This window comes from Macaca mulatta, chromosome 2 (assembly GCF_049350105.2).
Source record: "Macaca mulatta isolate MMU2019108-1 chromosome 2, T2T-MMU8v2.0, whole genome shotgun sequence".
Taxonomy (NCBI): domain Eukaryota; kingdom Metazoa; phylum Chordata; class Mammalia; order Primates; family Cercopithecidae; genus Macaca; species Macaca mulatta.
Window position 1 is genome coordinate 116,264,250 of NC_133407.1, and position 27,244 is coordinate 116,291,493.

Genomic DNA, 27,244 nt, shown 5'->3' on the forward strand with positions numbered 1-27,244 from the left:
TCCTCGCAGAGAAAAGACCGTCGCCATGGAGACGCGGCGCGCGCTGGCGGCCATTGGGCCGCGCAGGCACTGTCAAGGACAGTTTTCGGGACGGGGCCCGCGGCTCCAGGCACCCAACAGCACTGACGGTGAACCCTTCACGGCCGCGCGATGCCTCGACGCGGCGGCCGCCGCCGCCACCACCTCAGCTGCCCTCGCGGGCAGCACGCCGCGACAAAAGCGCACGTCGCCTAGCGATGGTGCGGGGCGGGGACATGGGCTGTATCGGCCCGTCGGAGACTTCCGCTTCCGGGGCCGCGGCCATCGCTCTCCCGGGCGTAGAAGGCCCGCCTGGCAACGCGCAGTTTCAGACCTTGGCCCTCACAGTCCATAAGTCTCGGTCGCCCTCGCCTCGCAGCCTGCCACCCGCGGTCGGCTGCCCGCCTCCTCAGCCAGCCATGCTGGAGCATCTGAGCTCGCTGCCCACGCAGATGGTGAGGGCGCAGCCCCGGGGACCTCCGCACGCAGCTCCTGTGCCTGGCAGCTTCGAAGCCCCTGTCCGAGCACCGACCTAGTGCTGCTCTGTTCCGGGCCCTGATGGTTACCCTCCACCCTCTTTACCGAATTGCCTCCTGGGTCCCCTTCTCTTCTACTCCGCGAGAATCTCCTGTCCATTCTCCGTGAGGGTGTTTCAGTTCCTCCCGGGAAGCCCAGAATTTAATTTCTTGCCCAGGTCCATAGGTGAGCGGGAGACCCTGATATTGGGGTTACCCTGTGCCAAAGTTTTGAGGTCAGGGCAGAAATTGTTATCTTCTCGGCGGTGGATCCAATTCTTTTTTTCCTCTGCTTCACCCCAGGATTACAAGGGCCAGAAGCTAGCTGAACAGATGTTTCAGGGAATTATTCTTTTTTCTGCAGTAAGTATTGGTTTTACGTGTAATCTCCGCCCCCGCCTCCCTCCCAACCCTCAGTTTGAGTGTGTTTAATATACTTCATTTGTCTCTAGATAGTTGGATTTATCTACGGATACGTGGCTGAACAGTTCGGGTGGACTGTCTATATAGTTATGGCCGGATTTGCTTTTTCATGTTTGGTAAGAAATTTGTGGGTGTTAGTGGCAACCTGGGTTTTGAGAGTCGGGTTGGTTTGGTTAGACCTACTCAGTAGTGAGACCCAAAGCCAATGTTTCCCTCATCCTTCCAGACAGCGTTTCCCTTTGCTATCATTGGAAAAGTAGAATGCCAAAATAGTGTCAGATGGTGTGAACTATATAAAAGAACATAGCTTATTTCCTTTGGCAGCTACTCTAGGTAATAATCTTAAGGTCAAAGCCAGCAGGAGTTTTTCATGGTGCTCACATTGCCCCCTCACCTGTTATTTATTTATTTATTTATTTTAAATTTTTTAAGACGGAGTTTCACTCTGTTGCCCAGGCTGCAGTGCACTGGGGCGATCTCGGCTCACTGCACCTTCTGCCTCCGGGGTTTAATCGATTCTCCTGCCTCAGCCTCCCGAGTAGCTGGGACTACAGGCTCACATCACCACACCCAGCTAATTTTTGTATTTTTAGTAGAGGCAGGGTTTCACTGTGTTGGCCAGGCTGGTCTCAAACAATCCGCCTACCTTGGCCTCCCAAAGTGCTTGGATTACAGGCGAGAGCCACCACACCTGGTCCCTCACTTTTCTTTTAGGTCTTAAAGCCATTTGTGTAGGCAGTAAGCCTGTTCCCATCATCTTACAGTGTTTTGCATGGACGGTGGCACAGAGCCTTTATAGGAATATGGATTTTTTTGGTTTTTGTTTCCTCAGCATGGGAGTCGTTTGGGAACCTGGCATTATACATAATTTTTTAAACTTTTAATAGCTATAATTTATGCATTTCCTTTTTTCTGACCCAGCTGACACTTCCTCCATGGCCCATTTATCGCCGGCATCCTCTCAAGTGGTTACCTGTTCAAGACTCAAGCACAGACGACAAGAAACCAGGGGAAAGAAAAATTAAGAGGCATGCTAAAAATAATTGAGGTTTTCATGATTCAGCACCTGCTTTTGTTTCCTGTGAGATGAGCTAAATTGCTTTCATACCCCAGAAAAGAGCTAAAACCATCTAATGCTCTTATGGCACAGCTGTGTGTAGATTTAGTTCTCTTTATACTTCATTTCTAGCACAGTTGGGTCTTGATTTATATAAGTAGTTTAGACCTTCTCTTCATAATCTTGCTGTGAAATGGGGAACAGAACACACAAGTATGCAGTTTCTTTCAGGTGTAAATAATGAAGAATAAATGCCTCATAAATGATAGTACAATGTAACTATCAAAGTTTTGTAATTCATTATGAGTTGTTAAACCATTTTAATATTTCCAATTAAACCTCATAGTGCAAGTTCTTTGTCTAAAGGATCTTTTGTTCATTATTCTGCAAGGAAGATAATTAGTAAAAGCCTAAGTTAGAAGTTCATGGTTCTGGCCAGGTGCAGTGGCTGTCACTTATAATCCCAGCACTTCGGGAGGCTAAGGCAGGAGGATGACTTGAGCCCAGGAGTTTGAGACATTTCATGGTATATAATTAATAGTTGTTACTAGAACATTAGTTCCATAAGAATGGGGACCTTGTTTTTCTCACTGCTGTCTGCCCAGTACATAGAAGAGTACACGATGCATTGTAAGTACTTAAGATTTATTGAATGAGAACTGCATTGTACAATATGGTGCCACTAGACACATGTCTATTTAATTAAAATATAAAACTCTTATCAAACTAGCCATGATTCAAAGGCTTAAGAGCTATGTGAATAGTGGCTACCATATAAAACATTTCCATCACAAAGTTCCATTTAGCAGATCTTATATAGAACCTTGAATAAAATTTAATAGACAAGTGATTTTGTATTTAACATGTCACCGTTATTGAATGCCTATAAGGCCATTCCAATAATGGATAATGTACTAAACAACAGGAAAAAAAAAACTGCAAGAAGTAAAGGTTGTGCAGGTGATATTCAGTAACACTGCAGGATAGCCAGAGCAAGGGCATTAACTTCCTTTGCTTTATAAGTCTATGGAAATCAAAACTTGTAAAAGAGAAAACCAAAATCAGAATTATTGACACTTTAGGCCAGGCATGGTGCCTCACGCCTATAATCCCAGCACTTTGGTAGGCCAAGGCAGGCAGATCACCTGAGGTCAGGAGTTCAAGACCAGCCTGGCCAACATGGTGAAACTCCATCTCTACTAAAAATAAAAAAATTAGCCAGGCGTGGTGGCATGTTCCTGTAATCCCAGCTACTCGGGAGGCTGAGGGAGGGGAACTTGAACCCAGGAGGCAGAGGCTGCAGTGAGCCAAGATCACACCACTGTACTCCAGCCTGGGCAACAATGAGACTCTGTGTCAAAAAAAAAAAAATGATTATATTGGGAAGAAAATGTATAGTCTTAGAGATGAGTTTTTAAATTAATTTAGGAAGATGAATTAAGCACTAAAGTAAAAAAGAACGATAAAAGTGGGAAGAAAACAGGATCAATGTTTAAACAAAATAAAAATATGGCCGGGCGCGGTGGCTCAAGCCTGTAATCCCAGCACTTTGGGAGGCCGAGACGGGCGGATCATGAGGTCAGGAGATCGAGACCATCCTGGCTAACCCGGTGAAACTCCGTCTCTACTAAAAAATACAAAAAACTAGCTGGGCGAGGTGGCGGGTGCCTGTAGTCCCAGCTACTCGGGAGGCTGAGGCAGGAGAATGGCGTGAACCCGGGAGGCGGAGCTTGCAGTGAGCTGAGATCCGGCCACTGCACTCCAGCCTGGGCGACAGAGCGAGACTCCGTCTCAAAAAAAAAAAAAAAAAAAAAAACTAGCCGGGCGAGGTGGTGGGCACCTGTAGTCCCAGCTACTCGGGAGGCTGAGGCAGGAGAATGGCGGGAACCCGGGAGGCGGAGCTTGCAGTGAGCTGAGATCCGGCCACAGCACTCCAGCCTGGGCGACAGAGCGAGACTCTGTCTCAAAAAAAAAAATAAAAATAAAAATAAAAATATACAACATGGGAATAAGAAAGTATGGGGGAGGTCAGGTGTGGTTCATGCCTATAATCCCAGCACTTTCGGAGGCCGAGGCAGGAGGACTGCTTGAACGCAGTTTGAGACTAGCCTGGGCAACACAGACTTCCTCTCCACAAAAAATTTTAAAAATTAGCCAGGTGTGGTGGTGCATGCCTGTGGTCCTAGCTACTTAAGGGGCTGAGGTGGGAGGATCACTTAAGCCCAGGAGGTCAAGGCTGCAGTGAGCTTTGATCACCTCACTGCACTCCAGGCTGGGTAACAGAGCAAGACCCTGTCTCCAAAAAAAAAAAAAAATACGGGTGAGATTAATTCTAATAAAATGCCTGCTTTACACCAATAAATTAGAAAAATTAAGTAAAATTGATGACTGTCCAGAAAGATGTGGATTTCCAAAACATGCAAGGAAAGGAATAGCTCAAGGATACCAAGTTTGCCAAAGATTTGTTCCCAACTGGGCATTGGGACTTGATGGTTTTGCAAGCTGAGTTCTAGCAAACCCTTCAAAGTGAAAATAAGAGTTATCAGAAACCAGGCTGTGAGCACTGTAAAAGGGCAGGAAGCATTGTTTTATTCACCACTATATCCCCAGCTCCTGGCAGAGAACCTGGCACATAGTAAACTCTAAATAAAAATTTGTCAAGTGTGCCAGGCGCGGTGGCTCACACCTGTAATCCCAGCATTTGGGAGGCCGAGGCGGGCGGATCACAAGGTCAGGAGATCGAGATGATCCTGGCTAACACAGTGAAACCCTGTCTCTACTAAAAAAAAACACAAAAAAATTAGCCGGGCATGGTGGCGGGCAACTGTAGTCCCAGCTACTCAAGAGGCTGAGGCAGGAGAATGGAGTGAACCTAGGAGGCAGAGCTTACAGTGATCCAAGATTGCACCACTGTACTTCAGCCTGGGTGACAGAGTGAGACAGGTCTCAAAAAAAAAAAAAAAAAAAATTCATTAAGTGGCTGTAAAGGGAACATTTCATTAGAGTATTTCTGTGTGTGTGTATAATTTTCAAAGATATATTTTTAGTTATAGAAACTGAAAACAGGGCTGGGCACAGTGGCTCATGCCTATAATCCCGGCACTTTGGGAGACTGAGGTGAGTGGATTGCTTGAGCCCAGGAGTTCGAGACCAGCCTGGGCAATATGGTGAAACCCTGTCTCTACAAAAAATACAAAAACTAGCCAGGTGTGGTGGCACACACCCATGGTCCCAGCTACTAGGAAAGCTGAGGCGGGAGTATCACTTGAGCCCCGGAAGTAGAGGTGGCAGTGAGTTGAGATCATGCCACTGCACTCCAGCCTGACTGAATGAAATGCTGTCTCAAAAAAACCACCTGAAAACATTTCTAGAGCAATATTTATTTTTAGAGTCCCTCGAATACAGAAGTGAAAATGTACTATTCAAGACTTGTATTTAACTTTATAAAATTTCTTTCCTAGATGGGTATTACCTCTTCTTAAACATTTCACTAATAAAATATGTGATATATAATCATACATTTAAAACATGGAACGACAACTAATATCTTAAAGTACATGAAGACAAACTTCAGGAGACAAACATTAAATATATCCAAAAACTAAATGGAACTAGACTGCTTACAAATTGCTTAAACCGAAATGAAATTTGTGTTTAAGAAATGTTTTCACTGATGGAAAAATAAATCTAACAAGACCATTATGTAAAAACATACTAATTTACAAAGGCAATGTATCTCAGTTTTAATTTGTATATACCCTAGATGAGGTTTATATTAAATGAGAATAAAATATTAAAAGTCCATCAATGTGTAGAAAAGAAATTCAGCTGCTCAAGTACTAGACAGAACTTCATATTCTTTAAATCTATTTCTAGAACTGTGAATTGACTTTTTTAAATTTTATAATTTATGGCCAGGCATGGTGGCTCATGCCTGTAATCCCAGCACTTTGGGAGCCCAAGGCGGGCGGATCACAAGGTCAGGAGATGGAGACCATCCTGGCTAACATGGTGAAACCCCGTCTCTACTAAAAATACAAAAAAATTAGCCAGGCGTGGTGGCGGGCGCCTGTAGTCCCAGCTACTTGGGAGGCTGAGGCAGGAGAATGGCGTGAACCTGGGAGGCAGAGCGTGCAGTGAGCTGAGATTGCACCACTGCACTCCAGCCTGGGTGACAGAGTAAGACTCTGTCTCAAAAAAAAAAAAAAAAAAAAAAAAAAATTTTTTCAATCCAAAAAATTTCAATCCAAAATTTTTCAAGCCCTATGTTTAAGCTAATCAGTACCTTAAAAAAATAAAATTCTAGATATAAACTTGGTGGATTAAGGCTCAGTAAACAGTAATCAAACAAACAACAGATTAGTCCTCAGAATATGAAAGCCAAAGTTTTTTTTCTTTCGTGATCCTGCTGTCCAATTTCTTTTCTGTAGGAAAACCCCAAAGAGATATAAAAAGAGATATAAAACAGTGGTGAATGGCTTCCAAATGACTGTTTGCCCTTGTTTTTTAAGCCAAAAATCTCTAAAAATAGGTCTTTAATTCCGGCAGCAGATTAGGACAAACACTCAAAAATTCATGTTTTCTTCAAAAAATTTCAACTGGCGAGCTTTCACACTGTAAGTTGTATACTTTTCACCCATGTGCTCCCGCAAATGTACCTATTTGAGAAACAAAAAGAAAATCAGTAGGTAGTAGGAAAAAATATTTCTGTAATCTTAGAAGAAGGGCTTTTCTAAGCATGATATCAAAGGTGGAAACCATACAGGAAAATACTAATAGTTCAGTTTGCATAAAAATTTTAAACTTCGAGATGTTTTAAAAAGTCGTAAGAAATTAAAGAGCAAACAATAAACTAGGGAAAACATTTGCAATATTCATGCCAAAGGATTAATAGCATTCATATATAAAGAGTTCTTTGAATCAATAAAACCCAACAATATTAGAATAGGTAAAACAAAATCAATCTCATAGATAATTCAGCAAATTCATTTATATATGTATGTAAATGTAATCCCATATATTTACAAAATAATCACATAAATAACCACTAGTGAAATGGGAAAAGTTCCCTTGTCCCCCTCGCAGGGCGTTTGATGGGGATGCGGCTCGCTTCTTCAGTGCCCCACTGCTCAAACCGCTAGGGGAGCATACAGACAGGCAGAATGTGGGGCTCTGACCCCACGGTAGTGTCTAGGGCTGAATGTTTACAGCTGAAGCCCCAGTGGGCATGTGTTACAGGGTGCTCTTTTAGCCATCTGTAGGCAGCTTGTGTTAGCTCAATTAGACCCTTGCCCTATCGCAAGGACAGAGGGCTTTCTGTATCCCAGGGTTCCTGCCTTGGTGTACCGGAAGAATCAGATCACACATAGGCTTGGAGAATGAGTGCAAGGTTTTATTGAGTAAAAGTAGCTCTCAGCAGATGGGGGAACCAGAAGGGAGATGGTTTTCCCCTGGAGTCCGGCCGCTCGGCGGTCCGGGTTCTCCTCCAGCTGTCCTGGCCAAACTCCACCTCGTTCTGCCAGTCGATGGCCTGCTGGCATGCTGGCGTCTGTCAGTGTGCTCTTCTGCTGGCATGCTCCCCTTGACGTCCTCTCAATGTCCAGCTGCTTGTTTCTTCTTTTGCCGATGTGTTCCTCTCAACATCCAGCCTCTTATCTGTATTCCTGCTAGGGTCTCAGGGGTTTTTATAGGCACAGGATGGGGGAGTGGCAGGCCAGGGTGGTCTTGGGAAATGCAACATTTGGGTACGAAGGCAGCAGTGCTTGTTCTTGCCTAGGTCCATGGGCACAGGTCTGAAGGTGGAGCCCTAGCCAGGGGCCACATCCTCCCTTACCCAGTACTTCCCTGTCCCCCTTCCATATCATTAGCATACATAAAATTCAACCTGACTAGTAATAAAAAAAAAAGTACTATGTGACATTCAGTGTATGCTTGTGGAAAGAACTGTTCAAAATTAAAATAACACCTAGTATGTTATACTGTGAACCTCCTGATACAATGTACTGAGGGCATATCACTTATGTGGTATTCCTGACAAAAATGTATAACCTAAATCTATTCATGAGAAAACATCAGAAAAATCCAAACCAAGGGACATTTTATAAAACACATGGCCCAGGCTGTCTTATCCTTATGAGCAGCCTGTCCTGAATCCTCTCTCTCTCAAGGTATACTGCCTATTCTGCACTTAACTTTCAAAATACTATTTTTCTTTTGCAATAAATTATTCTATGCTGCAAAAAATAAAATAAACATGGCCCCTACTCCTCAAAAATGTCAAAGTCATCCAGATGTGGTAGCTCACGCCTGTAATCCCAGTACTTTCGGAAGCCGAGGTAGGCGGATCACCTGAGGTCAGGAGTTCAAGACCAGCCTGACTAACATGCAGAAACCCCGTCTCTACTAAAAATACAAAATTAGCTGGGCATGGTGGCACATGCCTGTAATCCCAGCTACTCAGGAGGCTGAGGCAGGAGAATTGCTTGAACCCGGGAGGCGGACGTTGCGTTGAACCAAGATCGCACCATTGCACTCCAGACTGGGCAATAAGAGCAAAACTCCCTCTCAAAAAAAGAAAAAAGAAAAAGTCACGAAAAACAAAGTGAGAAAATGTTTCAAATTTAAAAAGACATAACAATTAAATATAAAATGTAATCCTGTTTGGTTCCACATCCAACATGACACCATAAGGAGCTCTGTAAGCCTCCCATTTCCCTCAGTGGCCAGGCTCACGTCTGTAATTCCAGCACTTTAGAAGGACAAAGTGGGCTGATCCCTTGAGCTCAGAAGTTCAAGACCAGCCTAGGCAACAGGGTGAAACTTTGTCTCTACAAAGACTACAAAAAATTAGCCAGGTGTGGTGGTGTGCACCTGTAGTCCTAGGTACTTGGGAGAATGACTTGAGCTAGGGAGGCAGAGACTGCAGTGAGCCGTGATCATGCCACTGCACTCCAGCCAGGGCTACAGAGCAAGGCTTCAACTCCAAAAAACAAAGTCTCTGGAAATGGTGCTAAGAGAAAATGACCTTCAAATTTTTAAATAAAAATTATAGGAGGCCATTGTTTTGGACTAAACTCCTGCACTAGTGATGACAGCTGCGGGCCATCCGGAGCAGCCGCTACCATCGCGCTGGCAGCAGCAGGGAGATGTGAGCGGTGATGGCAGCAGCAGCTGCAGAAGAGCAGTGGCACCATTGGAACCCTGTACCCCATGTCCCTGAAGCAGCTGGCCAGACCACGCCCACCTTCGCATGGTCAGGAGCCGCCCCCAGGCCAGGACCCTCCACCACTCCGGACATCTGCCTCAGCTGTGGGGAAGGCGAGGGGAGGAAGCACAGTCCCCAAAGCTGGCCCCTGGGAGCCCCGCCCAGAACCCACTGCCCTGGAGGTTGCTAGGATGGGGCCAGGCTGTCACCTGCCGGTGGGGGAGCAGCGTGGTCAGGCGCAAAGGGGCAGGCAAAGAGGTGCCCCAAGGCAGAGCCAGGCCGGAGAGGCCCCAGCTGCCCCCGCAGGCTCAGGGGTGTCTGTTCCCATTGACTGGTCTCTCCCTATTACCCCCACCCCCAGCTCCAATCTCAGAGCCAAATGAGCCCAGGCGTGGTAAAAGCCCGGCCAGGTGTACGCATGTTTGGGGCAGCAATGACACACCAGCCCCCTGCCACTTTGTCCCCCTCCGGACTTTGGGCTACAACAAGCGCAGGATGGGGAGAGTTTAAGCTGAGGGGGAGCGGAGGGCAGCTTGGCACTGGCCTGCATGTGCACCGTGGCATGAGCAGCCTGGGCCTGAGCAGGAGGCAGACAGGCTACTGGGCAGAAGGGGGCGGGTCCCCGGTGAGGCCCCACCTTCGGGCCAGGGAGGGCTTGAAGTTTGGGGGCCTGGCTGCTAGTCTCATAGACCAGAGTGGGAACTTGTGGTGCCTTTTCTGGGCCTGCCCATGGAGCAATTGGCAAGTACTTACTCCTGTTTAAGCCCCTGCGCTTAGCCAGAGCAGAACAGACAATGGGATGACTAGCTGCAGAGGAGCTACCCTCTCTGCTGAGAGCTCAGCACTCATCAAGTGGGGCTGAAAACTCCACGAGACACCCTGTCTATGGAAGGGAGGTGGCCCCTGCGGACCTCCTCTGAGCTGTTCTCTCTTTTTTTCTGAGACGGAGTCTTGCTCTGTCACCCAGGCTGGAGTGCAGTGGCGTGATCTTGGCTCACTGCAACCTCCACCTCCTGGGTTCAAGCGATTCTCCTGCCTCAGCCTGCCCAGTAGCTGGGATTACAGGCACATGCCATCAGGCCTGGCTAATATTTTTTGTAGAAACAGGGTTTCACCATGTTGGCCAGGCTGGTCTCGAGTTCCTGACCTCGTGATCCACCCACCTCGGCCTCCCAAAGTGCTGGGATTACAGGTGTGAGCCATCACATCCAGCCTGAGCTGTTCTCTCAAAGAAACTCCTCTTCCTCTTGCTTACCCTTCACTTGTCTGCGTACCTCTTCCTGGTCACAGGACAAGAACTCGGGACTCACTGAATGGTGAGGCTGAAAGAACTGTAACACAAACATATTAGGAGCTGAGATGTCCCTTTCTCACCACTTTGCATGTGAAGAGGAGAGAAGAGCTGTGGCCCTTCAAGGATCCCAGACCTGGGAGCTCCCCAAGCCAGGGCTGTGACTCCCTCTTTGGGGCGCTGTGGTTGCTGGCATCTCCAAGCTTCCCCAGTGTTCCCTGGTGCCAGCAGTGGAAGCTGCCTGAGGTGCACCTGATCTGGCCGTAGCTTTGCAGAGGACCAGTACCCATGCCGGCACCTGGAGCTGCCCACCCCGCTGCAGCAACTAGAGTGTCTTGACTGCACAATGGCTGGACCCCATGTTCGCTCTCATACCCCTTGTCGCTCCATGCCTGACTCTCCCTTGGCAGGCATGGGATACAGGCTGGTAATATGAGTGCAATGCCAGACTGTGGACAGAACAAGCCCAGCGGGCCCAAGTAAAACTCAGGCAAAGGCGCCATCAGCCACAGATGTTTCTGGTCAGAAAAGTGACACCCCAAAGATCTCATAACACTAGGCCCAATAGTCCAGACTAAAAATCATAATGGCGTCACTAATGCTCACCAAACAGAAACTGAGCTGTCATCTGGCCTTTCTAGAAATCGAGAGACTAAAAGAGGTAACAGCCTAATTTCCCAAACAGGCCAGTTTCAACTGACATCATATGAAGCTCTCTCTGTTTTAATCTTTCATCTGAAGTAACCTGATGTTAACCAATCAGCTTATTTTTCCATTATTCTGTCTCCCTGTCCCCACCCTAAAATGACCAATCCACTTTTTTTCTGGAGCAACCCTATTAAATGAGACCAATCCACTTTTTATTCTTTTTTTCTTCTTTATCCAACCCTTTTTCTGTCTATAAAGCTAATCTCTGCTTCACTCATTAGAACACTTATTCTATTTTACAGAATGAAGTGTTGCCCAATGCTAGAATCACAATAAACCCAATTGAGATATTTAAACAAAATGTGTTATAATTTTGTCTTTTGACAGAAGAAACATTTATTTGAGAAAATCTAAACTTTGGTAAGAACGGTAAGAGTCAGTGGTACACGAATCATGACCAACTGCCACCTTTCTCCAGCCCACCTAAGTGAGACAAAAATTCTACTCCAGGCCACTGAAGGCAAGAACACAGGCCTTTGTTTCCCTGCAACTTCCAGTTGAAAGGTTATCTTCTTTGGAGGGCAGGACACTGGCAGATCTCATCCTGCTGCCTGTTGTTGAGGCTACATTTCAGGAGAGTGCAGGCAAGAAGTGGGAGTTCCCTTCTTCCACCTAGCCCAGGGTACTAGGATGTAGGTTCTACTTTGGGTACAGGATTGCTAAAAATTATGGGGCCCAGTCCAGGTGTGTTGGCTCACACCTGTAATGCCAGCACTTTGGGAGACCGAGGTGGGTGGATCACTTGAGGTCAGGAGTTTGAGACCCAGCCTGGCCAACATGGTGAAACTGCGTCTCTGCTAAAAATACAAAAATTGGCTGGGTGTGGTGATGGGTGCCTATAATCCCAGCTACTTGGGAGGCTTAGATAGAAGAATCACTTGAACTCAGCAGGCGGAGGTTGCAGTGAACTGAGATCGAGCCACTGCACTACAGCCTGGGTGACAAAGCAAGACTCCATCTCAAATAATAATAATAATAATTATGGGGTCCCAAATCACCTCTTCCCCAGACCATAAAGATGCCATGTTAGTGAAATGCCAAGAAGTATGCCAAGTATGCCAAGAAGACCAGAGGCTACTGCCCCATCTCCCTCTAAAACCGAGTGCGCTGTTTCTAAAGTGGGGGTATCACTTGGAAGAGTGCCATTGTCTCCACCCACAGCTCCATAGCCATGCTCACAAACTTTGCTTGGGAATAGAAAGAGGCCATAAAACAGAGCACCAAATCTCTTCCTAAATGAACTGACTTCATCTGGAAGAGAGTGTGGAGTTCGAGCCTCACAGTGCTTTCAAAAAGAGTGGAAGTGTAACTGAGTACCTCCACTTTAATCATTATTATTATTCTGTGAGACAGAGTCTCACTGTCATCCAGGCTGGAGTGCAGTGGCACCATCTCAGCTCACTGCAACCTCTGCCCCCCGGGTTCAAGCAATTCTCATGCCTCAGCCTCCCGAGTAGCTGGGATTACAGGTGTATGCCACCACACCAGGCTAATGTTTGTATTTTTAGTAGAGATGGGGTTTCGTCATGTTGGCCAGGCTGGTCTCAAACTCTTGACCTCAAGTGATCTGCCCACCTCAGCCTCCCTAGGTGCTGGGATTACAGGCATGAGCTACTGCACCTGGCCTCAATTATTTAATTTTTTTTTTCTTTTTTTTTTTTTTTTTTGAGATGGAGTCTCGCTCTGTCGCCCAAGCTGGAGTGCAGTGGCCGGATCTCAGCTCACTGCAAGCTCCGCCTCCCGGGTTCACGCCATTCTCCGGCCTCAGCCTCCCGAGTAGCTGGAACTACAGGTGCCCGCCACCTCGCCCGGCTAGTTTTTTGTATTTCTTAATAGAGACGGGGTTTCACCGTGTTAGCCAGGATGGTCTCGATCTCCTGACCTCGTGATCCGCCCGTCTCGGCCTCCCTAAGTGCTGGGATTACAGGCTTGAGCCACCGCGCCCGGCCTTAATTATTTTTAAATTCTTTGTTTTCTCTCTCTTCTTATCCTCCTTTTTCCCACTTCCTACTTAGCTCTTTAGAAATACAATTATAGGCTGGGCGTGGTGGCTCATGCCTGTAATCCCAGCACTCTCTGGGAGGCCGAGGCAGGTTGATCACCTAAGTTTAGGAGTTTGAGACCAGCCTGGCCAACATGGTGAAACACTGTCTCTATTAAAAATAAAAAAATTAGCAGCGCACGGTGGCAGATGCCTGTAATCCCAGCTACTCGAGAGGATGACGCAGGAGAACTGCTTGAACTTGGGAGGCAGAGCTTGCAGTGAACCAAGATCGGACCACTGCACTCCAGCTTGGGTGACAGAGCGAGACTCCATCTCAAAAAAAAGAAAAAAAAAGAAATACAATTATAGCCTTTTACCTTCGCTTCATCAGACACTCCCTACAGGGGTAGATCAACTATGTGCTTAGAAGCTCCAGAGCAGAACACCTGCCCACTAGGAGGTTGTCTCAAGAGATAACAGTAGATTCACAACCCAACGTATGCCTGCTCACAAAGAAACCAGCAGTCACCACTTTGATCACCTGGTAGATAAGGCACCAAGCTAACACACAGACCCCTGCAACTGCTCGCTTCCCCCCAACCCGCCATGTCCCATTCATGTTAGGCCCTTGTTTTTGAGATGGAGCTCCATTCTTGTTGCCCAGGTTGGAATGCAATGATGGCACAATCTTGGCTTACTGACCACAACCTCCGCCTCCCGGTCTCAAGTGATTCTCCTGCCTCAGCCTCCCAAGTAGCTGGGATAATAGACATGCACCACCACACCTGGCTAATTTTGTATTTTTAGTAGAGACAGGGTTTCTCCATGTTGGTCAGGCTGGTCTCGAACTCCCAACCTCAGGTCATCTGCCTGCCTTAGCCTCCCAAAGTGCTGGGATTACAGGGGTGAGCCACCGCGCCCAGCCTATGCCCCCTTTAAAAGTGCTTGCTTTCTACTCCAAAGGAGGAGTACCCTTAAAGGCAGAAAGCCTGTACTTCCCCCGAAGCTAAACTTTGGAATAAAAAGTAATCTTAGGGCCGGACGCAGTGGCTCAAGCCTGTAATCCCAGCACTTTGGGAGGCCGAGACAGGCGGATCACTGGGTCAGGAGATCGAGACTATCCTGGCTAACACAGTGAAACCCCGTCTCTACTAAAAATACAAAAAACTAGCCGGGCGAGGTGGCGGGCGCCTATAGCCCCAGCTACTCGGGAGGCTGAGGCAGGAGAATGGCGTGAACCCGGGAGGCAGAGCTTGCAGTGAGCTGAGATCCGGCCACTGCACTCCAGCCTGGAGGACAGACCGAGACTCCGTCTCAAAAAAAAAAAAAAAAAAAAAGTCACTTTATACCAGACCTTGCTCTTGTTAATTGGATTCTGCAAGCAGCAAGCAACTGAACCTGTGTTTTAGATACAGCAGTAGAAAGGCAACTGGGAGGAGATAAGCCAATTCATTGGAGATGTAAACTAAACTATAGGCTGGGCTAGTTTGCAGAGAGGACTACAAAGCTGGGAGGAGGCCTCTTGGGGTCAGGAAAAAAAACCTCAGATATTGACATTGGGAGCAATCCTGTCAAAATAATCAGATCAGTCTGTTGAGTGACGTATGTTGAAAACAATAAAGCAATCAGCCAGAAACTAAAGGGTCTTAAAAGTTATGTGAAGTCAGGGATAAGAGAGTGAAGAAAGCCCTTGTACAACTACAGTCATTCCAAGGTAACTGTTAGCACCCAAGGCTGCATGCATGGAGGGGCAACATCTGGGGCTTTATACTACAGGGAAGGGACAGAGGAAGAAGACAGACTTCACCAAAACAATTCAGGTCAGGCATGGTGGCTCACGCCTCTAATCCCAACACTTTAGGAGGCCAAGGTGGGCAGATCATGAGGTCAGGAGATCCAGACATCCTGGTCAACATGGTGAAACCCTGTCTCTACTAAAAATACAAAAATTAGCTGGACGGGGTGACATGTGCCTGTAGTACCAGCTACTTTGGGAGGCTAAAGCAGGAGAATCGCTTGAACCAGAGAGTCGAAAGTTACGGTGAGCCAAGATCATGCCATTGCCCTTCAGCCTGGCAACAGGGCGACACTACACCTCAAAAAATAAATAAATAAATAAATAAATAAATAAATAAATAAATAAATAAAAATCCAGTCAGCTACTATACAAATAAATAAGCATATAACAATCACCGGCCAGGGACAGTGGCTCATGCCTGTTATCCCAGCACTTTGGAAGGCCAAGGCGGGCAGATCATGAGGTCAGCAGATCGAGACCATCCTGGCTAACACGGTGAAACCCCATCTCTACTAAAAAATACAAAAAATTAGCCGGGCGTGGTGGCGGCGCCTGTAGTCCCAGCTACTCGGGAGGCTGAGGCAGGAGAATGGTGTGAACCCAGGAGGCAGAGCTTGCAGTGAGCCGAGATAGCACCACTGCACTTCAGCCTGGGTGACAGAGCGAGACTCTGTCTCAAAAATAACAAAAACAATCCCCAAAGGGGCCAATACTGAGTTTAAACAATGTATTATCTAAAATGTCCAGCTTCCAGTAAAAAGTTGTGAGAAATGCAAAGAAATAGGATAGTATGACACACATGCTGGAAAAAAGCAAACAAGAGAAACTGCCTGTGAAAGTAGCCAGATGTTAGATTCAACAGACAAAGGTTTCAAAGTAGGCCAGGTGCAGTGGCTCATGCCTGTAATCCCAGCACTTTGGGAGGCCAAAGTGGACAGATCACAAGGTCAGGAGTACAAGACCAGCCTGACCATTATGGTAAAACCCCGTCTCTACTAAAAATACAAAAATTAGCCAGGTGTGGTGGCACACACCTGTAGTCCCAGTTACTCAGGAGGCTGAGGCAGAAGAATCGCTTGAACCTGGGAGGCAGAGGTTGCAGTGAGCCAAGATCGTGCCACTGCACTCCAGCCTGGGTGACAGAGTGAGACTCTGTCTCAAAATAAGAAAAAAAAAAAAAGATTTCAAAGTAGCCACTATAAATATGTTCAAAGAACGAAAGGAAAATATAATTTAAAGAGTAAAGGAAGATATAGTGACACTGTCACATCAAATAGAGAATATTAAGAAACAGAAAAAAATTATTAATTAAAAGACCCAAATGGAAAATCTAGAGCTGAAAAGTACAATAACTGAAAAGTGAAATTCACTAGAGGGGCTCAACAGCGTAGTTACACTGGCAGAACAATTAGCAAGCTTGGGGACAGACCAATAGAAATTATGCAATCCAAATAACGGAGAAAAAACTAAAATGAAAAATGAACAGACTCAGAGAAATGAAGGGCACCATTAACCACACCAAATATGTATAAAGAAAACACCAGGAGAGAAGAGAAAGGAGCAGAAAAAAGGCCAGGCATGGTGGCTCACACCTGTAATCCCAGCACTTTGGGAGGCTGAGGTGGGCGAATCACTTGAGGTCAGGAGTAAAAGACCAACTTGGCCAACATGGTGAACCCCCGTCTCTACTAAAAATACAAAAACTAGCTAGGTGTGGTGGCATACACCTGTAGTCCCACGTACTTGGGAGGCTGAAGCAGATGAGTAGCTAGGACTGTGTCCGGAATTGGTGGGTTCTTGGTCTAGCTGACTTCAAGAATGAAGCCACAGACCCTCGCAGTGAGTATTACAGTTCTTAAAGATGGTGTATCCAGAGTTTGTTCCTTCAGATGTTCAGATATGTCCGGAGTTTCTTCCTTCTGGTGGATTCGTGGTCTCGCTGACTTCAGGGGTGAAGCTGCAGACCTTCATGGTGACTGATACAGCTCTTAAAGGCAGTGTGTCTGGAGTTCTTCGTTCCTTCTAGTGGGTTCATGGTCTTGCTGGCTTCAGGAGTAAAGCTGCAGACCTTTGTGGTGAGTATTATAGCTTATAAAGGCAGCACGGACTCAAAGAGTGAGCAGCAACAAGATTTATCGCAAAGAAAGAACAAAGCTTCCACAGGTTGGAAGGGGACCCCATCAGGTTGACACTGCAGGCTCGGGCAGCCTGCTTTTATTCCCTTATCTGACCTCACGCACATCCTGCTGATTGGTCCATTTTACAGAGAGCCGATCGGTCCCTTTTGACAGGGTGCTGATTGGTGCATTTACAAACCTTGAGCTAGACACAGAATGTTGATTGGTGCATTTACAATCCTTTAGCTAGATACAAAAGTTCTACAAGTCCCCCCACAACTCAGGCGCCCAGCTGGCTTCTCCTAGTGGATCCCTCGCCAGGGCTGTGAGTGGAGCTGCCCGCCAGTCCTGCGCTGGGCTTCTGCACTCCTCATCCCTTGGGCGGTTGCTGGGACCTGGCACTGCAGAGCAGGGGTTGGCACCCATCAGGGAGCCTGGGGCTGAGCAAGGTGCTCGGACTTGGAGGGCTGCAGGTCCCAAGCCCTGCCCGACGGGGAGGCGGCTGAGGCCTGGCAAGAATTCCAGTGCTGCGCGGGCGGGCTGGCAGTGCTGGAGGACCCACTACACCCTCCCTAGCTGCTGGCCGGGGTGCTAAGCCCCTCACTGTGCGGGCCAGTGGCCCCAGCCGCCCGGCCGTTCTGAGTGCAGGGCCCTGCCGAAGCCGCACCCACGCCGCCTGCACCGCACTGGGTGCGGCTCTGGTTCCTCCCGCGCCTCTCCCTCCACACCTCCCCACAAGCAGAGGGAGGCAGCTCCGGCCTCGGCCAGCCCAGAGAGGGGCTCCCACAGTGCAGCAGCTGGCTGAAGGTCTCCTCAAGCGTGGCCAGAGTGGACGCCAAGGCCAAGGAGGTGCTGAGGGTGAGCGAGGGCTGCTAGCACGTTGTCACCTCTCAGGACTACAGACAGCTAGGACTACAGACACACACCACCATGCTAAGAACCCAGGAGATGGAGGTTGTAGTGAGCCAAGATCGCACCACTGCACTCCAGCCTGGGTGATAGAGCAAGACTCTGTCTCAGAGGAAAAAAAAGGAACAGAAAAAAAAAATTTTTAAGAAATAATGCCTGAACACTTTACAAATTTATTGAAAAACACTCATCTACACGTCCAAGAAACTCAGTGAACTTCCAAGTAGGATAAACTCAAAGAAATCCACAGATACACACATTAAGGTTAAAGTGCTGAAAGCCAAAAACAGAAAATCTTGAAAGCAGCAAGATGAAAATAACTCATCAGAAGGCAACACCAATAACATTCACAGCTAACCTCTCCTCATAAACAATGGAGGCTAGAAGGCAGAAGGATAACATTCAAAGTTCTCCAAAAAAACTGTCAACCAAGAATCCCATATCTAGCAAATCTATCATTCAAAAATAAAAGTGAAATAAGGAAATTCCCAGATAAACAAAAGCAGAGAATCTGTGGCTAGCAGACCCACATTACAGGAAAACTAAGTGAAGTTCATCAGGCTAAAAGGATGAGACCCTACACAGTAACTCAAAGCAATGTGAAAATACAAAAGAGTGCTGGTAAAGGTAATTATAAAACACAGTACAAACACATATTGCCTCTCCTTAACTAATTTGAAAAGCTAGTGTATGAAACAATAATACAGAAGACGGCAGAGTAAGAAGCATCAGGAATTCATCTCCTCACTCAAGACAAAATTGTATCTCCTCACTCAAGCAAAAATTGTACTGACAAAATCTCTTTTACGTAACTAAAAACTCTGGATTCTCTTGAAGGCTGGGAACATCTGAGGGAAGTCTTAGAAGCTAAATTGTGGTTCATTTCAGCCCTAAGCACTCTGCACCCAGTGGCAGACAGTCATGCTGTGTTCCTGAAGCAGCTTGCATGCCACTTGCAGGAACCAGGGTAGGCAATAAGAAACCAGACCTCCAAATATCAGGGATCTCTGTACTGATAGCTGACTGCTGCTTCTGATCACTAAGGTATAGATATAGAAGCAGGAAACCAATGTTGCAACCATCACTGACACTGTTGCAAACCTCCCTCCCTCTAGCTGAAGTGACTCCCTGGGGATTTAAAAAGACTGGGGCCTTTATTTCTCCCCCCTTTATATTTTTTCTTTTTCCCCTTTTGGGGGCCATACATTGAAGGAGCAGGACGTTCCAAAGCCACTGGGCATGATGGCTTATGCCTAGAATCCCAGAACTTTGGGAGGCCAAGGCAGGAGAATTGCTTGAGCCCAGGAGTTCAAGACCTGCCTGGGCAACATAAGGAGACTCTGTGTCTACCAAAATAAAAATAAAAATTAATTAATTAGCTAAATATGGCGGGGCACGCCTGTTGTCTAAGCTACTAGGGAGGCTGGGACAGAACTGCTAAGTTGCCAGACTCCGTCTCAAAAAAAAAAAAAAAAAAAAGAACTGCTAAGTCCGCGAGGCTGAGGCTGCAGTAAGCTGTGATTACACCATTGTACTCTAGCCTGGGTGACAGAGCAAGACCCTGTCTCAAAAAAAAAAAAAAAAAGTAACCACATATACTGGGGGATTTGGAAAGTTACCATGCATGCACATGCCCAGGGGAAAACACAGATTCAGACATGAGAAGACTTTTTTATAACCTGTGACTAATCCCTGGTGATAGTGACAGGAGGTAGCCAAATACCTAGGCAGATGGGGCAGGTTCCTAGTGAAACCCCACCTTTAAGCCAAATCAGCCTGAAGGCTGAAAGACCAGACTGCTGGTCCTGGATGAACCTGTGACACAGAGTGGGAACTTCTGTTCCTGTTTGCTCGCCCTTTCCCAATTGATACTTTCTGAATAATGCCTTTTAACCAATTGAATGTTGCCTTTTCCAATACTACCTACAGCCTGCCCCTCCCCTATTCTGAGCCCATAAAAAGCCTTGGACTCAGCCATATTAGGGGGACTTCCCCACCTTAAGGTATTCCCTCTCTGCTGATAGCTGTTTCATCACTCAATACAATTCTTCTCTACCCTCCTCACCCTTCAACATCCAGTGTATCCTCATTCTTCTTGGGCAAGGTCCAAGAGCTCAGAAACTGCTGAATGTGGGTACAAGCTATAACACAAGCGAGCCGGGGCACACCAGCATGGCTGAGCAAGGCCTGGGTCTGGCATTGCCAGCCAGAGGTACCTGGCTTACAAAGTGACTGAGAAGTAAATCCTGCATCACTGGCATGGAGGACCCCTAAATTATCACATGATAAAAACTCAAATGTCCAGTTTAAAAACAAAACCACAAGGCATAAAAAGAAACAAAGTATGGACCATTCAAAGGAAAAAAAAAAAAAAGAAATCAACAGACATTGTCCCTAAGATCAGATGGCAGACTTATTAGAAAATGATGTGGCCAGGCACGGTGACTCACGCCTGTAATCACAGGACTCTGGGAGGCTGAGGCAGGCAGATTGCTTGAGGCCAGGAGTTTGAGACCAGCCTGGGTAACATGGCGAAACCCCATCTCTACAAAACGTACAAAAAAACTTGCTGGGTGTAGTGGTATGCTCCTACAGTCCTGGCTACCTGGGAGGCTGAGGTGGGAGGATGACCTGAGCCCAGGCTGCAGTGAGCCATGACTACGCCATTGCACTCTAGCCTGAGTGACAGAGCGAGACTCTGTCTCAGTAAAAGAAAATTATGTAATTATGTGGCCAGGCATAGTGGCTCACACCTGAAATCTAAGTACTTTGGGAAGTCAAGACGGGAGGATTAGTTGAGATCAGGTGTTTGAGACCAGCCTGGGCAACATAATGAGACCCTGTCTCTACAAAAAAAATTTAAAATTAGCTAGGTATGGTGGAATGTGCCTGCAGTTCCAGCCATTCGAGAAGCTAAGGCGGGAGGATCACTTATGCCCAGGAGTTTGAGGCTGCAGGGAGCTATCATTGCACCACTGCACTCCAGACAGAATGAGACCCTGTCTCAAAATAAAATAAAATGATGTATAAATAAAACAAATATCAGTAAAGAGAAAGACATAAAAAGAAAAAAAGAACTTTTTTTTTCTGAGATGGAATCTTGCTCCATCACCCAGGCTGGAGGGCAGTGGAACCTGTGACCTCCAACTTCTGGGTTCAGGCGATTCTCGTGTCTCAGCCTCCTGAGTAGCTGGAATTACAGGTGCATGCCACCGTGCCTAATTGTTGTACTTTTAGTGTAGATGGGGTTTTACCATGTTGGTCAGGCCGGTCGAACTCTTGACCTTAAGTCATCTGCCTGGCTCAGCCTCCCAAAGTGCTGGGATTACAGGCATGAGCCACTGTGCCCGGTCTAAAGAAAAAAAATTCTGAAGCTGAAAAGTACAATAACTGCAATGAAAAAACTGAGCAAGCAGAAGAAAGAAACAGTGAACTTGAAGACAGGATAATTAAAAGTATCAAGTCTGAAGAACAGGAAGAAAAAAGACTACAGAAACTGAACAGAGCCTAAAGGACATATAGAACACCATCAAGCAGCCCAATGCAAGCAATGTGGGAGTCCCAGAGAAAGAGGAGAGAGAGGGGATCAGATAAATGATCTGAAGAAATATAACTGAAAAATTCACAAGTTTGATGAAAGACAAATATTTAAAAGACAAAATAAATATAAACATCCAAGAGGCTCAACAAACTCCAAGTAGGATGAACTCAAGAGTGCACACTGAAATACACTGTAATCAAACTGTAAAAAGACATGGCCAGGTTCAGTGGCTCACACCTGTTATCCCAGCACTTTGGGAGGCCATGGAGGGCAGATCACTTGAGGTCAGGAGTTCAAAACCAACCTGGACGACATGGTGAAACCCTGTCTCTACTAAAAATACTAATATTAGCCCCGTGTGATGCCACATGCCTGTGATCCCAGCTACACAGGAGGCTGAGTCACGAAAATTGCTTGAACCCGGGAGACAGAAGTTGCAGTGAGCCAAGATGGCGCCACTGCACTCCACCCTGGATGACAATGAGACTTTTTCTTAAAACACACACACACACACACACACACACACACACAAATTGTCAAAAGACAAAGACAAAGAGAGAATCCTGAAAACAGCATGAGAGAAGCAACTTGTCACATACAAAGGATAAGATTACCAATGGGTTTTTCCATCAGGAACTGTGGAGGCCAGAAAGCAGTGGGCTAATATATTCAAAACGCTAAAAGAAAAAATACCAAGAATACTGTATCTGGCAAAAATGCCCTTCAAAAGTGAGGGAGAAATCAAGACATTTCCAGATAAAGCTGATTAACACTAGATCTTCCCTATCAGAAATATTCAAGGGAATTCTGCAGGTTGAAAGGAAATGACACTAAATAACTTAAAGCTTTATGAAGAAAGAAAAATCTCTAAAAACAATCAAATTAATCAAATTCATAGGAACAGACAGGAGAATGGTGTTTACCAGAGGTCAGAGAGTGGGTAGAATGGGCAGGTGTTGCTCAAAAGGAACAAGGTTCAGTTATACAGCAGGAGTAAGTATTTTGAGATACACTGCACAACATGGTGACTACATTTAATAATAATAACGTGTTACATATTTCGAAATTGCTAAGAGAATTTCAAATGTCCTCATCACAACAAAATGATAAATACTTCAGGTGACATATGTTGATTAGCTTGATTTAATCAAACCACATTGTATACATATATCAGAACATCACATTGTACTCTATTAATATGTACAATTATGATTTAACAATAAAAATATATTTGCAAAAGAAATCTCTTTAGTAAAGGTAAACATGGGCAACTATAAAAGCTAGTATTATTGTAACAATTGTTTGTAATTTCTTTTTTTCGTTTTCTACAAGATTTAAGAGGCTAATACATTACAAAACAATTAGACTAAAAGCTAATATTACTGTAACTTTGGTTTGCAATTCCACATTTTGTTTTCCATATAATTTAAGAGACTAATGCATTTTAAAACCCAATTTTTAGATCCTGTTTTTAAACATATAATGTACAAAGATATACTTTTGTGACATCAATAACTAGAAGGAGCTGGGGCAGAGCTGTTAAAAGGGTAGAGTTTTTGTATGTTATTGAAGTTAAGCTGGCACAAATTCAAACTAGACTATTATAATTTTAGGATATTAAATATAATCTCCATGGTAACCACAGAGAAAACAGTTACAGGACATGTTATATATTATATTAAAATTTTTCACTACAAAAAAAAAATCAACTAAACACAAAAGAAAACAGTAATGCAGGAAATAAGGAATTAAAAAAACTATAATGCATATAGAACATAAAATAGTAAAATAACATAAGTCCCTCCTTATCAATAACTACTTTAAATGTAAATGGATTAAACTCTCCAATCAAAAGACAGAAATTGGCAGAATGGATTTAAAAAACACAGAATCCACCTATATGCTATCTATAAGAGACTCTAGATCTAAAGACACAAAAAGATTGCAAGTAAAAATTTTGAAAAAAATATTCCACATAAATTGTAACCAAAGGAGATTAGGGATGGCTTTACAAATATCAGACAAAATAGTCTTTAAATTAAAAAAAGGTTATAAGAGACAAAAAAGGAGACATCTACAGCAAGAAGATTAGAACAATTATTAACATTTATACACCTAAATGTACAAATGAGGATACTGACGATTTGTTTTTAGGTGTAAAAAACAAACCATGAATAATAGTTGCAGACTTCAATACTCCACTCTCAATAATAGATAGAGCAACCTGGCAGAAGATAATAAAGAAAATAGAAGACTTGGGGCCAGGCACAGTGGCTCACATCTGTAATCCCAGCACTTTGGGAGGCCAAGGCAGGCGAATCATGAGGTCAGGAGATCGAGACCATCCTGGCTAACATGGTGAAACCCCATCTCTACTAAAAATACAAAAAAAATTAGCCGGGTGTGGTGGCGGGCGCCGGTAGTCCCAGTTACTCAGGAAGCTGACATGGGAGAATGCTGTGAATCCAGGAGGTGGAGCTTGCAATAAGCGGAGATCGCGCCACTGCACTCCAGCCTGGGCAACAGAGTGAGACTGTCTCAAAAAAAAAAAAAAAAAAAAAAAAATATATATATATATATATATATATATATATATATATGATTTGGCCGGGCACAGTGGCTTACGCCCGTAATCCCAACACTTTGGGAGGCCAAGGCAGGTGGATCATGAAGTCAGGAGTTCAAGATCTGCCTGGCCAAGATGGTGAAAGCCCGTCTCTACTAAAAATACAAAAAATAGCTGGGCGTGGTGGCAAGTGCCATTGCACTCCAGCCTGGGTGACAGAGTAAGACTCTGTCTCAAATAAATAAATAAATAAATAAATAAGAGGACTTCAACAATGCAGTAAACCAACTAGATCTAACAGGCATCTAAAACTTTTTTTTTTTTTGAAACAGGAGTTTCGCTCTTGTTGCCCAGGCTGGAGCATTGCTCGATCTCAGCTCACCACAACTTCTGCCTCCCAGGTTCAAGTGATTCTCCTGCCTCAGCCTCCCTGGTAGCTGAGATTACAGGTGTGCACCACCACACCTGGCTAATTTTGTATTTTTAGTAGAGATAGGGTTTCACCATGTTGGTCAGGCTGGTCTTGAACTCCTGACCTTGGGTGATCCACTAGCCTCAGCCTCCCAAAATGCTGGGATTACAGGTGTGAGCCACCGTGCCTGACCTACATCTAAAATTCTTTATCCAACAATAGAATATGCATTCTTCTCAAGTGCACATGGGTCATTCTCTAGGACAGACCATACTATAGACCACAAATTGTCTCAATAGATTTTAAAGGAAAGATAGCACACAGAATATCTTCCCCAACCACAGTGGGATAAAGTTAGAAATCAGTAACAAGGAAAACTAAAATTCCCAAATTTGTGGGAATCAAATAACACTTTTTTTTTTTTGAGATGGAGTCACCCAGGCTGGAGTGTGGTAGTGTGATCTCGACTCACTCCAACCTCCGCCTCCCAGGTTCAAGCAATTCTGCCTCAGCCTCTTGAGTAGCTGGGATTACAGGTGCCCAACACCACAACCAGCTAATTTTTGTATTTTTAGTAGAGACAGGGTTTCACAGGTTGGACACGCTGGTATGAACTCCTGACCTTAAGTGATCCACCCACTTCGGCCTCCTAAAGTGCTAGGATTACAGGCATGAGCCACTGTGCCCAGCCTAAATAACACATTCTTAAATCACCAATGGATCAAGAAGAAATCAAAAGGAAAATTAGAAAATACTTAAGAGACAAATGAAAATACAAAACAATACACTGAAACTTTTGGAATTCAGCAAAAGCAGTGCTAAGCGGGGAATTTATAGCTGTAAACACTTACATTAAAAAAGAAAGATCTTGGGCTGGGCATGGTGGCTAATGACTGTAATCCCAGCACTTTGGGAGACATAGATGGGAGGACTGCATGAGGCCAGGAGTTCAAGACTAGCCTGGGCAATATAGACAGATCTTGTTTCTACAAAAAATTTTAAAAATTAAGGCACCAGGAATGGTAGCTCACACCTGTAACCCCAGTACTTTAGGAGGCTGACACAGGCAGATAACTTGAGCCCAAGAGTTCAAGACCAGCCTGGGGAACACACTGAAAGCCCGTCTCCACAAAAAGTACAAAAATAATTAGCTGCACGTGGTGCCCTACACCTGTAGTCCCAGCTATTCTAAAGGTTAAGGTGGGAGGATCACTTGAGCCTGGGAGGTAAAGGTTGTAGTGAGCCAAAATCACGCCACTGCACTGTTGCGGGAAGTCAGGGACCCCGAATAGAGGGACCAGCTGGAGCCGCAGCAGAGGAACATAAATTGTGAAGATTTCATGGACATTTATCAGTTCCTAAATAATACTTTTGTAATTTCTTATGCCTGTCTTACTTTAATCTCTTAATCCTGTTACCTTCGTAAGCTGAGGATGTACGTCACCTCAGGACCACTGTGATAATTGTGTTAAGTGTACAAATTGATTGTAAAACATGTGTGCTTGAACAACATGAAATCAGTGCACCTTGAAAAAGAACAGAATAGGCCGGGCGCGGTGGCTCAAGCCTGTAATCCCAGTACTTTGGGAGGCCGAGACGGGCAGATCACAAGGTCAGGAGATTAAGACCATCCTGGCTAACCCGGTGAAACCCCGTCTCTACTAAAAAATACAAAAAAAAAAAACTAGCCGGGCGAGGTGGCGGGCGCCTGTAGTCCCAGCTACTCGGGAGGCTGAGGCAGGAGAATGGCGTAAACCCGGAAGGCGGAGCTTGCAGTGAGCTGAGATCCGGCCACTGCACTCCACTCCAGCCTGGGCAACAGAGCGAGACTCCATCTCAAAAAAAAAAAAAAAAGAAAAGAAAAAAGAAAAAGAACAGAGTAACAGTGATTTTCAGGGAACAAGGGAAGACAACCATAAGGTCTGACTGCCTGAGGGGTTGGGCAAAATACAGCCATATTTTTCTTCTTGCAGAGAGCCTATAAATGGATGTGCAAGTAGGGAAGAGATCACTAACTTCTTTTCCTAGCAAGGAATATTAATAATACCCTGGGGAAGGAATGCATTCCTGGGGGGAGGTCTATAAACGGCTGCTCTGGGAGTGTCTGTCTTATGTGGTTGAGATAGGCACTGAAATACGCCCTGGTCTCCTGCAGTACCCTCAGGCTTATTAGGGTGGGGAAAAAACTCCGCCCTGGTAAATTTGTGGTCACACTGGTTCTCTGCTCTTGAATGCTGTTTTCTGTTAAGATGTTTATCAGGACAATACGTGCACAGCTAAACATAGACCCTTATCAGTAGTTCTGATTTTGCCCTTGTCCTGTTTCCTCAGAAGCATGTGATCTTTGTTCTGCCTTTTGACCTTTGAAACATGTGATCTTTGTGACCTACTCCCTGTTCGGATACCCTCTCCCCTTTTGAAATCCTTAATAAAAACTTGCTGGTTTTAAAGCTCAGGTGGGCATCACGGTCCTACTGATATGTGATGTCACCCCCGGAGGCCCAGCTGTAAAATTCCTCTCTTTGTACTCTTTATCTTTATTTCTCAGCTGGCTGACACTTAAGGAAAATAGAAAGAACCTACCTTGAAATATTGGGGGAGGATTCCCCTGATACTGCACTCCAGCCTGGGGGATGGAGCGAGACCGTTTCAAATATTTTAAATTAAAAAAAAAAAGGCCAGGCACAGTGGCTCACACCTG

General features: G+C 45.4%; 2 protein-coding genes and 3 long non-coding RNA genes across 35 annotated transcripts in view; 3 read left to right on the plus strand and 2 right to left on the minus strand.

The window, feature by feature from the left end:
- The window catches only part of LOC144339230 (uncharacterized), an 85,005-nt gene extending 65,498 nt beyond the window's left edge, over positions 1-19,507 (plus strand). The window contains exon 3 of the long non-coding RNA XR_013414023.1: positions 18,712-19,507. This is a non-coding gene — a long non-coding RNA (uncharacterized LOC144339230). The remainder of the gene's footprint in view (positions 1-18,711) is intronic.
- Positions 42-2,434, plus strand: SPCS1 (signal peptidase complex subunit 1). The gene is given in 4 exon segments (NM_001193749.1): positions 42-473; positions 837-896; positions 986-1,072; positions 1,878-2,434. Coding segments are annotated over 4 exon segments (510 nt in total). The 5' UTR covers positions 42-236; the 3' UTR covers positions 2,004-2,434.
- LOC144339232 (uncharacterized) lies at positions 321-3,830 on the minus strand. The gene is made up of 2 exons (XR_013414025.1): positions 3,268-3,830; positions 321-1,285 (listed from the first exon to the last, which is right to left on the minus strand). It is a non-coding gene; the product is annotated as an uncharacterized LOC144339232 (long non-coding RNA).
- Positions 5,378-27,244, minus strand: part of NEK4 (NIMA related kinase 4) — a 71,579-nt gene continuing 49,712 nt past the window's right edge. For 7 of the 31 annotated variants that reach the window (XM_077993086.1, XM_077993085.1, XM_077993084.1 and 4 more), the window contains one exon: positions 5,378-6,671. In XM_077993086.1, coding sequence (XP_077849212.1) covers positions 6,579-6,671 — 93 coding nt within the window. In that variant the 3' untranslated portion in view covers positions 5,378-6,578. Of the gene's footprint in view, positions 6,672-7,384; positions 8,387-10,423; positions 10,549-11,365; positions 12,003-15,941; positions 17,067-22,692; positions 24,099-27,244 lie in introns of those variants that run through there. The other 24 variants (XM_077993081.1, XM_077993070.1, XM_077993067.1 and 21 more) reach the window with 17 other exon arrangements.
- Positions 13,023-17,964, plus strand: LOC144339233 (uncharacterized). Its single transcript, XR_013414026.1, has 2 exons — positions 13,023-13,478; positions 16,101-17,964. It is a non-coding gene; the product is annotated as an uncharacterized LOC144339233 (long non-coding RNA).